At 41.3% G+C, this 12516-nt stretch overlaps 1 protein-coding gene across 1 annotated transcript in view; it reads right to left on the minus strand.

The window, feature by feature from the left end:
- The window catches only part of ANKFN1 (ankyrin repeat and fibronectin type III domain containing 1), a 156141-nt gene that overhangs the window by 116356 nt on the left and 27269 nt on the right, over positions 1–12516 (minus strand). The window contains exons 4-5 of the mRNA XM_035026784.1: positions 8684–8878; positions 6803–6916 (exon numbers count right to left, since the gene is read on the minus strand). Coding sequence (XP_034882675.1) covers positions 6803–6916; positions 8684–8878 — 309 coding nt within the window. The remainder of the gene's footprint in view (positions 1–6802; positions 6917–8683; positions 8879–12516) is intronic.

Genomic DNA, 12516 nt, shown 5'->3' on the forward strand with positions numbered 1-12516 from the left:
CACATTCTTTTCAAACACCAACGATGGTACATATTTAGCTACAAATAAGAGTTTTAAAATAGCTCAACAGTGTACTGAACATATTAAAACATTTTCTTAGTATGATAAAATTAGAAATTAACCTTAAAAATATAGCAAAAAAAAATATGGCCACTTAAAAGTTTAAAATGGCTTGCCAAAAAACCCTGCTTAAAGTGGAAATGATAAAGTATTTATAAATAAATGATGATTATAGCATCTCACTTTAAACTTTTTGGATGTGGACAAAGTAGTGGTCAGGGGAAAATTTATAGCCTTAAATATATGGACTAGAAAACAAGAAAAATAAAGGAACAGTAAGTTAAGTTGTCAAACTAAAAAAAAAAAAAAAAAAAAAAACGAAAACAAAAACAAAAAACTGGGAAAGAAAGAATAAAGTAAACCAACAGAAAGTAGCAGGAATTGGCAAAGCTAAAGCCAGAAATTAATAAAATAGAAGATAAACAAGAAATAGGTTTCATGAATGAAAAGTTAATTCTTCAAACAAACCAATAAAATAGACAAATGTTGTTCAATAATTCTGAAAGACTTTTGAAATACTAAAGGGACCATGATCACAGTGGAGATTTAAAAATTATGTTCAACGCTATATCATTCATCATAATCCACATGGAACTTCCTTAATTGGTAAAGGTAACCTACCAGAAGCCTATCCTAGACGTCACACTTAATGGTAAAATATTAGATGCAAGTGGACAAAAGCAGGTAAGAGAGAAGGATATCTACTGTCCCACTTACTATACACAGTGTCCTGGGAACTAGAAACCGCACTGACTCTAGTTAATGAAGTGAGATCTGAGAAAGAATAAAAAGTACTAGAAGGGAAGGACAAAATGATCCTTACTTAAAGATGGTGTGAAAAAAAATCGTAAGATGCAAGACAATCTACTAAAGAAAAAAAACCCCTCACCATTACTAAGAGAGTTCAGCAAAGCAACCAACGAAAGATTTCTTTTGAACTAGCACTTGCTCTTCTATTGTCCCACAAATAGCCAATTAGAGAATAAATCTTGAAAAGAGAATCATTCATAATAGCCATAAAACCTGTTAAATAGACTCCCCCCACCCCATGAAACTTAACAGTAAGTGTAGAAGACCCATATAAGAGAATTATGAAACTTTCCTGAATACATAAAATTCAACTTGATTAGGAAGACCGGTCTTGGATGGAAAGGCTCTCTCCAAATTAATTTAGGAATATGATGCTACCCCAGTACAATTTTGAAAATTAAACTTGACAAACCAATTCTAAAATTCATTTGGAAGAGAACATGTGTGCAAACAACTGTGACATTTTGAAAAAGATTACCATGGGGAGGGACTTGCCCTACCAGATGTTAAAATATACTATAAAGTTACTGTATGGTGTGAAAATTAATAAAAGGGAACACCATTTAAAATGGATTGGGGAGGCCAGAAGGGGGAGCCCTTACACCCTACCACTCATTGTCAATGACCCAACAGGAAGAGATGTACCTTCAAAGTCCATAGTACTTTACCTACTACTTTATTACCCAAGCAGGAAGAAAGGTTTTTCTCTTGCCCCAGCAACAGCACAGCCAATCAGAGACCTCACAACTCAACCAGTGAAAAACCACTATGCTTCCAACTCCTACTTTACTCCAATAGAGTTTGTTTTATAACAGCCCCACCCAACTGCCCCCTTTCCTCTTTGAAGGGTGTTCTTCTCCTTTGTTCCCTAGACTTGTTGTAGCTTGCTTATCCCGACTTGCAAGAGTTGCAACTCTCTACGGTTGCTAAATAAACCTTTTTTTTTTTTTTTTTCTGGTGAAATGACTGAGGGTTTTTTGTTTGCTGTTTTTTTGATGGTTTTATTTTTAAGGTTAACAATGGCTATAGACAGGTGAGTGAGACAAAGAAAGGGACTGCATAAACTTTTCCATTTCTAGTTAATCCCAGAAGAAAATATTGGCCCAAGTAAAACAGAGACACATACAAGGATTGCAGTATTATATAATAGGAAAAAAAATGGAAACAACCTATGTCTATCAGTGGAAGAATGATTAGATAAATTATAGCACCTCTAGCTAGGGAATAGGAATACTGTACAGTGATTAAAAAGAATGAAGATCCAAACACACTGACATAGAAAGATATTTGATATATATGATACATTGCTGAATTAAAAATAAATCTAGGGGTGCCTGGGTGGCTCAGTCGGTTAAGTGTCTGCCTTTGGCTTGGGTGGTGATCTCAGGGTTCTGGGATCGAGCTCTGCATGGGGCTCTCCACTCAGTGTGGAGTCTGCTTCTCTCTCTCACTCTCCCTCTGTGCTCTCGCTCTCTTTTTCAAATAAATAAATAAAATCTTAAAATAAATCTGGTTGTAGGATTAGACAGTGTGATTATTTTTAGCACACAAACAAACCTATACATCTATGTGCTTATATATGTGGGTACGTGCATCAAGAAAGGATTTGTAAGGACATACATGGAACTCATAACAGATTAGTTCTGTGACAGGGATGGGACATTGGGGGAAGGGTAAATCTTTTACTTTGTCTTTTATATAACCTGTACTGTATTGTTTGAGGGTTAAAAACTTTCCTAAATGAAGAAAATGCAAAAAGGCTATTCTTTACAACATACTGTATTGGAGAAGAGTTTTAAGGTGGTTCACAAGATGGTGCAAGACTCAACTGGCTAGATCCTGACAGCTCAGCAACCAGGGGAGGAATCGAAAACTGGCCTATAAAGCCTGTGGCAGCTTAGAAGAAAAAACTTGAGTAGTGTTGCCATTCTCTTGCTCTCACTGGACGTGCTGCTTTTCCTCATCATACATTTAGTTGCTGAACTTATTTCCATATTTTTACTTGCATGCAAAAAATGTGAACCCACTGAGTTTCCTGTCCCTTGGACATAACATCTTCTGCCTCTCCTCATTGCTTCTCATCTGTAAACTTTTGGCCTCAACCCTGCCCAAACAGGCTAACTAAAATGATAAATCCTTTTGTTTTTTGAAATTGAATCACTTCAATCTAGTGATGAGGGTAGCTACCTCATGCTTAGGATCAGACTAATTCTTCAATTAATTAAACATGGAAAAGAATTATAGTCTCTAATGCAATGTACTTTTCTCTAATTACAAGGTATAGGAGGGAAAAATAATAGAAGGGGTAAAAATAATATAAATACTAAGCAGTGTGCACCCAAGCCCCACGAAGTCAGGTTTTTCTTAAGTCTTGTGAAAAGATGGCCCAAATGATTAAGTCATGGTCAAGTTCACACTGTTATTACAAATTGTCGACCCCAAGGATTTTCATGGACAAATGGTGGACTCTCCCTCCTAGAAGCTGCAGTGCCCCTGGACATCTCTCTGGAATTCTTCGGCCTCCTTTCTTTCTGGGAAAGAAGTTGGAGGTGGTGGTTAGCAGAAGTACCACCTGGTCTTTGCAGGAGCAGATACACTACCAGCCCCTGGCAATCTCTGCAAGGAGAAATGCTTTTCAATTTTTTTTTTTTCTTTTAGAGAATGCCATCAAATGAAGAGCAGTTAAATATTTTGCTATTACAAGCCTTTGTAGGAAGGAATTAGGGTGGTGGCTTCTAATCTGTTAGAGAACAAGGTGAGAAGAGATGGGGAAGGGCACCACCCAAACCAGCATACTGCCCACACCCACTGGGGCAGCTACTGGAGCATCTCTTCATTGGCAAACCCCGAAGGGTGACCATGTCGAGCCCTGCTTTTAAAATAAAGATAGAAAGGAATTCATCCTGTGGATGGAAAACAGATGCTGCACTTCATCCGTTAGAGGATACTTTCTCCTTTCAATTTCCAACCCGGCAAAGAGCAACAAAATCACTTTTGAAAATGTTCTCTGCCCTGGGACTGCAGAGAAATGACATATCCTCTGCCGGAGCTGCAGACAGGTTACCCAAGGCGGGGCGGGGGGGTGGGGGTGGGGGCTGCGGAATGAAGTTCTGGCAAGTGTCCAAAGCATCAAAGCATTTGAAACAACTCTAGTTTGGCTCTGTAAGCCATGGAAATTGGTGAGATGGGACCAAAAGACGCCAGGGCTCTTTGAATCCAAGGAAGAAACATCTAGAAACAGTCACTCTCTTAGCCCCATTTTCCTGCATTTAGGGAAGATGCAGGCAGAAAACTCCAGTGGGTCTTACTCAAAACTGTTTCTGGGTTTTAAACTGAAACTGATGCCTTTAATGTCCAAGTTGTGATCGCAACTGGCCTGGCGCATGGCCCCTGGGCCTGAAAGAGGGCTTATAAAGAGATGCTCTTAAAAAGATTTCTGGATATCAACAAACTCTTAAAAAAATCAGAACATGTTGATGAGTTGAGTGTACACACGTGAGGAACGGAAGGATTCAGATTTTCTTTGAAACACAGGCTTCGGTATGAAGGGGGAAGAACATCCAGTTGTCAAACAGGCTTGAGGTCTTATGAACCCAGAAATTCTGGAGAGCAGTTTGAGATGTTTTCCAAACCCTAAATACTGTAGGGTTAAGCCTTCCCTCTAGCCAATTAGATAGCTGACATTTCATTCTGTGGATTTCTCGATTGTTTCTTCTTTTTTAAAGCAAACAAAATAATTAGCCTTGTTTCAGGGTAATTTTGCTAATATTTCCATGATTAAATAATTACTTCAACTCTGAATTAAAAACTGTCCTGCTGTCTCTGGGTACAGTAGGCAGTCAGCTGTTTTAATAACCCCCGAGGGTGGTCACGTTAAGGACTCAATTTATGACCTTATAGATTAACACAAGGAAACCTACTCCATAATGCAACAGACAATTCTATTTATAATGTTTAATTAATCCCCTCCAGTCACTAACAGAACCCACTTGTGGCTTTCGTTTCAACCCCACCCAAACGCAAATCTCCTGAGATGAGACGTGTTAATATGTGAATGCTGATAGAATTTGCTGGCATGATGGTTGAGTATTAAATAGCTGACAGTCTGGATAAATTAGCTCCCGATAGCTCACTAATCAAATGTAAGAAGAAAATGTCGAGTTTGGCAGCACTGATGAAACCCTTCATCACAACCCTGAGCTGGAGAGAGGTAGAGAGAGAGGAAAATGTCCAAGTCTGACACTGCCTGAAAACACTAGCTCTGAATTTCAGGACGTCTTGGCAGAGCAGACAACCAAGAGAAAGTATCAGAACTGTATTGAAGGATGGCTGTGGGAGGCCAACCTGGTGGCTCCATTTGTCTTTTGTCCTTAGTACCCTCAGGCTGCCTTCTCTTTGATACAGAAAACCCAAAGTGGTAACCAACTCTAGGCTGCCTTACCTAAGGTGGTACAAACAGAGTGGAGTTACCTGGAAAACTCCAAGCACCTCAGAAAACTACAGGGTGTGGGCAGAGTAATTTTTGCAGACCTAGAAGATTCTCCCGGGGAATAGGCCCTGGGAAGGAGGCAGGAGGCTCATACACTACATGGACATAGGACTTCTGCCTTGTGGACTGGCATCTTGGAATATATGCATGGAGGACTTTATCAGGTTTTAGGACTGTTCAGGCTACTTCCATATGTCCTCCTGAGTCAGGAAAATCGATTTCGCTCTTTTTTGTCCACCCCATTTGAGAATCCACATAATGTGATAGTTCTGGCTCTGCTTGGTGTCTTTAGGCAAATTCCTTAACCTCAGTGCCTTAGTCCTCTCGTCCACAAAGTGGAAATCCTCACAGCGCCCACTTCTAGGGTGGTTGTGAAGATTGCACGGAGTTAGTACAGAGGATGGCTTGACCTGGTGCCCGGCATACAGTAGGCGCTCCGTAGCCTTGGCTGTTCTCAGCACAGCGTCACTCTGCTGTCTGTCTCCTCTGCCGCATTGGCTGTCATGGTTTCTCCTGGCTAGCTGCCGGACTTACTTCCCTATTCCTGGCCCACATCTCTTCCGGTACCTCATACACAGTCTTGCCAGCCAAATCTTTCACCGTCTACCTCTGATCCTGTCCTGCCTTATTCAGTGTTCTGCAGAACTCATCAAACAATGTCGAAACTCCTTAATTTTGAATTCAAGGCTTGGTGGGCCCCTGCCTCCTGCCCTCATTTCTCTCTCTGCTCTTACATTTCACTGTGCCTTCTCATGAACCCTCACCTCCGCTGGAGCCACGGTTCCCTCGCTCTCTTCTGCCTGTCCTAGCGTGTTCTTGCTTCACAGGTATAAACTGTGCCCACCGTTCTCTCCACTTGGACGTTACTTCTCCCCAGCATCTTCTGGTCCAAATCCTAGCCATCCTTGAAAGCCAAGTGCCACCTGCACCTTGGGGCTTTTCTGATCTATCATGTTACCTCCCTCTTTCTTTTCTGACCCCCAATGTCCTTTATCTGTTTTTTGTTTTTTTTTTTAAATCCTTAACCCTAGTTACCTGCTATTACAGGTATCAGTTCATATGCCCTGCTACTTAGTATGTGTGATATCCCACTCTCTGAGCAACTTGGATCAAGGCTGATTCTTCCATGTGCCCTACTTAGTCCTGTCCTCAACCCTATGCTATGCACAAAACAGGCCCTTTCCAACAAGAAGTTGGGAGTTAATAATATTTCAGAGGGGCTTGGAATAATGACAGCCTGGCCCTGTGGTCCATCCTTTCAGTGACTTATTAACTTTTGCTCTGTACATGAGTGCCTATGGAAATATTTCAACTCAAAAAGTACATGGGATAGAAAAAATCCTATCAGCAGGAAAAACAAACATACAAAATGCACAGCTGATCCCCAAACAATGGATTGTTTTTTAAGAAGCAGCAATGAAACAAAAACCTGGAGTCTGGTACCTTTGTATCTGGTTACTACTGCTGCGTTGACACTAAGAGGCTCCTGAAAGCTGACGGTGAGCGCGGTGCTGCTGGTCACCATGAGGCAGGCGCTGGCTGGCACCTCAGGGGCTCCTGGGACAGAAGGAAAAACGTAAGGATCTTAACATCGCAAATCCTTTTTAGACAATGTTCCTGCCTCTTCAAAGGATACCCTGAAACACACACTATGGAAACATTTGTTTGTAGAGCCTTATAGCTTTTGCTTTTGAACATTTTCATTAGAAGTCTCAATGGTCTTTATTTGTTGCCATCGTGGTCTTATTTGAGCATCAGAACATCTTCTGAAGGGGTAAATAATACCAGTTAGGCCTTCCCAAAGTATCCTGGAAACACAACAGGAGATTGGCCTGGACCAACCGAGAGCAGGCCAGAAAGTGTTAGCTGGAAACGGCTGTTGACAGAGGCTGTTACATTTCATAAAGTACTTCCATGGAAATCATTTCATTGGAGCCTTTTTGCAACCCTGTGGGGTAGAAAAGGCAAGTAGAGCATGTGCCCAGTTAGGATGAGGAACCTGCCGTCCAAAGAGGCCACACTACTTGTTCAAGGACACAGCAAAGACACACAGCTAGGACGAAGGCCTGTGGCTTCGGATGCCTGATTCGGGGCTCTTCCCAGGATAGAATGCCGACCTGCCTTCTCTCATGCTGCCTCCTATTAGATCAAGTAACGTTTTCTGAGAGAATTCACGGACCAATGCCATGCCCATTAACCTCGGGTTTTAAAGGACTCCTGATAGTTCTAGGTGTTCCTTAACACCCAGAAGGTGTTTTGTGATTTAGAAAATTACCCCCCAAATGGCAGTACATCTAAAACTATGACTGCTTCTAGTAGTAATCTGTCCTAAATGAGGCACAATTGCAAATGCATTTATTAAAACAATTGCCAAATATCTCTTTTTTTAAAAAAAAAACAACAACCCATGTATCAGCATTGCTGAAGAGATTGTTAATTTTGAAAGCAAACTTTCATTAATGTTGCTTAAGCTGTTTGCTTTAAGAGAAAGGATTAGGCTTAGATTCAATCCTTAGTATACAGAACTGCTTCAGAGAACAAGATTTTCACTGCCTTTGGTCTTTATCTATAGCACAAAGCAGAGGCAGATATTTCCAAACTAATGAACTGATCTTTCCCTTATATTTAAATTCTCAAGTCCAATTTTTTAAAGTGTTGTTTAAATAAGATCTACTTTTGGAACAAGATTTTAATATTTCCCAAGTTTGAAATTGATACTTTTTTATATCAGGGACCTTCCAGTGCTAATGAGCATTATCCAGAAACAAGGCTTTTCTTAAAACTAACAAAAAAGAATCGATGAAGAGAATGGAAGTGCAGACAAAGCATAATTCAGGGGCTGACTGATTATCCTCTGTGGCCTGTATTAACCAAAGGTCGGTTTATATAAGCTCTCTATAAAAAAATGCAGTAGAGTTGAAAACAACTTAAACTTGTGTTGGAGGCAGAAACTGGACAAATAGGCAAACAAATATTTTCCACCTCCCCATCCCAAAATATAGCCACTTAGGGTATCAGACCATCCAGGTTATTAGGCATTAGGGCGTATCGGGTGGAAAGTGCTAGATGAGTGTGACACGGTGGAGAGAGGCCAGCAGCACTGAAGCCTCATGGCTGTGGTCAGAGAACCTATCGGGAGCCAGAAAATCAAGCAAGACAAAAGATCCTTTTACAGCTGCCCAGAGCCCTCACTCCAAATAGGCTGACAACGGCCATCCATGACCCTGGAGCAGAGTTGAAAAAAAAAATCAGTAAAAGAAGGCCTGGCTGTCTCCAACCAATCTGGCTTCTAGTTACATGCAGAAGTCCTCTGCTTATACTCACTGGCGTGCTCGAAGCCGGTCCTCATGCGTCTGTAGAGCCGACACCTCCACTCCCACGCTTTCAGCTGTTTCTCTTTCTCTGTGTTGTCCAGACTGGGTCCTTCGTTCTCCACCTGGGCAGACAGTTCACTCACCCTCTGCTGGGCTTCCTGCACCAGTGTGGCGAGGTGCATTGCTCGGCTTTCCAGGCTGACAACTGCAGGGAAAGACATGGGTGACTCCTTTCTCTTTCTGGGGAAACGCTGCTTCGAGGGCATGGGAGTTAAGAGTTGACTCTGGGGTTTAAAAAATGCCCCAGGGTAAGTGGGATCTATGTTCCTTATTAACTGACTTATCCTGACAAGGTCTAAGTGGTGACATTGACAACTAGCTTAAATGGTAAGTCCATCAATTTAAGATACTTTTCATTGCTCTGGGGCCCTTTTGTCATATGCACCCCAAATAGCTGCCTAGCACAGTTCATTAGAATTCCACCATCAAGTACCCATGAGGACCACTTCTCACCCAGATTGCACACAGTTGTTTCCATGATCTTTACAAAGACAAACACTTAGGGCCAAAAGCTCTGTAGGGCTAGGAAGGTCGTAGGAAAAGGCATCCACGAGGCAAGCTGCATTCCGTTAAAGTTGTTTGGTCCTTTTTTTTTTTTTTTTGGTAGAATCTGATTCGAATGTTCTGCTCTTATCACATTCTGCCAGCTCACAGACATTTCTGTACATACGTCTTAGTGGCGTAATTCTGTTATAATTAACCAATTTATTTATTGCTGACGAAGTGTCCCACTCCCACTGCCACAGTTACGCTAGTGAGTTCTGATGACTGGGTGTGATCAGACTATGATCTATCAATTCCATCTCTGATCATGATCTCAAGGAAGGAATGAATGGTCTCTGGAGATGCCCATTCTCAACAACAGCAAGTTCAACTACTCCTCTTGCTGACAGAGATTATATAGTTTGATATTTCTGTTTTACTCCATACTTGGCATCTCCACGAAATTCACATCGTGCTGGTTCATCTGACCCCGCCCTTGTGGGAGTGAACGTTCGTGACAGTGACAGAATGCTTCACATTCGTGTGTCAGGTTGGGAAGCTGCTTCTTGGAGTTTCCTCATGGCTCCTATACATTGGAGGGCTGCCTCGGTGGGCCCTCGGTCACTTGGGAGGAGCCCTCCCTGGTTAGTGGTAAGGGGGCAACAGCCTCAGCACGGGCGTGTGGAAGGGAACCATGCAAAGAACAGCACAGATCAGAACCAAGCTCCGCTGCTCTGTCACCAACGTGTGGTTGATACTCTGTGTGACCAAACCAGTATTCCCCCGGGGGTGGGAAAAAAATCCAAACATTTCATTCTTCTAATTAAGGGGGGAAAATATTACGAAGATAAGTGAAAATTTGTTAGGTGCATTCTGAAATGGAAATTAGGTGGTTATATATTCATATTCTCTGTGTTCATAGGCATGTTTGCATTAATTACAGGAAATGAATACTAATTTATTATTGCCCCTGCTCACCATCAGTCTCAATTTATTTACAGATGAGGTCAATGAAAAATTAGTCGAGTCTTTTTTCTTTCTTTTTCTTTCTTTTTTTCTTTCTTTTTCAAGTTGCTGTTTAGAACACTCAGGACTGTGTTTTGCTGCAGGTTTCTCATGGCTAATGAGTGTTGCTCTAGCAGTCAATCATGTCCTCTGAATACCGTCACACTTTTTTTAAAGCCTCAGGCATGAGCCATGACAGAAAAATAAACAAATAAATATAAAGCTAAAAAACTCTTTCACTGAGCAGCTACACTATGCAGAATCCCCCGGGAAGGCTAAAGGAGGCCAGAATAAATGATAATATAAGTGCTGTGGACGTAGGGAAGCAATGATGGCGTATGAACGCGGAGGCTCTGGAGAAAAAAAATACACATACACAAACGCGGGCGCATACTCCAGTGGAAAAATTGGCAATATTAGTAGCCTCAAGGTGCAATTTCCTGGAGCAGTGAGATTGACAAGTCAGTACTAAATGCTGTTAATTTAACTAACTTCAGATTAATGGTAGAGTCTGCTATGACTGAAGGCCTCAAACACAGTCTCATTATAGCCTTGCTGGGAAGGTCCTAAATATAGGCATTGACAGTTGAAAACAAATTCGTATACATTTGTGTATTTTTAGACATAGGTTAGGCGTCAGGGTTTGTGTCACAGTTCTCAGGTTGATTAATTGACCCAGTAACTGCACCCTCTACCCACGACCCCCCTCCTTCTCCCACTCCAAATTATAGAGAAAATGGGGGAATTGTCCTTGCTAAGTCATTCAGTGAGCTTTTTATTGTAAGCCTGATGTTTGAGTTGCATGCATGCGTCAACACTTGGGTGATAGACATATGATTTATAAAAATAAATTTTTCTAATACTATGAAATCCCCCCTATTAATTTTTATATCCACAACAGTTATTACTGGTGTGAATTCCAGGTGGCATTTCAGATGGACAGCTTCTCCTGAGCTATGCTTGGCTCCCCCTGAAATTTTTCCTGCTTTCCTTAGCACAACGTGCTTTGTTTCTACACTTTCCCTTTCCTCCGAGGCTGGGGCCTTAATGCTGTTTGTGTTGTAGTGGTGAAGGGATTCTACATCTTTAAGGTAAAGCATGTTGCCTCTTCAGAGGCTAAGGGGAAACCTATTCAATTTTATAGCCAGGTGAATCTTCCAAGATCACCAAGATCCTTGTGCTTCTCAAACTGGGATGCCTAAACACCAACATAATATGCTGGTGGGCGGGGGGAGGTGCAGTGGGCATCTCTGGAACCACAGAATGAATATGGGCATCTTCCTGGGGCATCAGTTTCTCCATACAGATTTTGGTGAAAGCATATTATTTAGAAATCAAAACAAACACTTCCGGTGGAGAATGGAAAAATTTCCCCAAAATTGAAAGCTTAAAAAAAAAAAAAAAGAGGAACTTTATAGAAATCTGCCCCCCCCCCTTTTTTTTCCAGGCTAAGTCCCCAGGTACCCCTGAGAACACACTCACTTGCCTCTGTTGCTAGAGGTAATTCCATGGACAAGTAGAAGAAACACTAACTGAGCCAGTGGTTTCCAACCATTTCACCCAGCAAAACGTTTATTATTTTTTTTTCCTATGGATTTTTTAATAGCTTATTAAAACACTCTCTTTTGAAAGATTTTCTTTATCGACTACCAAATCAGCTGACTTACAAAGTAATCATTTTTCTCCCTATTATTAATGACCTATATAACTGCCAAGAGTCGCATCTGTTCAGTATGAGATAATCAACCTAGCAAAGTGGGTTAATATATTTTAAGCAGAAGCAATACGATGATTATATTAGACTGTTTCATTTTATCTTGAGTGATGGTGGGAAGTTTAGGCTTTTTGACACCTTGCACACTATTCTGAGAGCCCCCTTCCTATTTTTGCCACCGCAGAATGAGAACATTTTAACCCCCTTATTTTTATTTTTTTAACTCACCTGTTATAAAGCTGAAGAAACCAAGACCCAAGTAGGGGAGATTATTATCCAAGATTTTCTTAAAAACCTTAAAGAACCCAAGGAACTTCCTCTAAACCAAATGGAATGCAAATTAACCCCGTATTTATGTATTGCAATTTTCTAATTGCTATCGATTTGGCCCGAGGCTGATGAGCTCATTTTGGGTGGCTGGTTGGACAGAGAAACTAGAAAGGCTATGTCTATCATATGATTGGTTCTCCTGCCCATCCACTTCTCTTTCTCTTGGTTCCCTTCCCCTTTTACTTCCACACTCGGGATATTTTCCTCTTGAGTGCACAATTTCCGATCTGTTTGCAAGGTCTGGTCTTTTC

This window comes from Mirounga leonina, unplaced genomic scaffold (genome assembly GCF_011800145.1).
Source record: "Mirounga leonina isolate KUSES-001 unplaced genomic scaffold, KU_Mleo_1.0 Mir_200, whole genome shotgun sequence".
NCBI classification, from domain to species: domain Eukaryota; kingdom Metazoa; phylum Chordata; class Mammalia; order Carnivora; family Phocidae; genus Mirounga; species Mirounga leonina.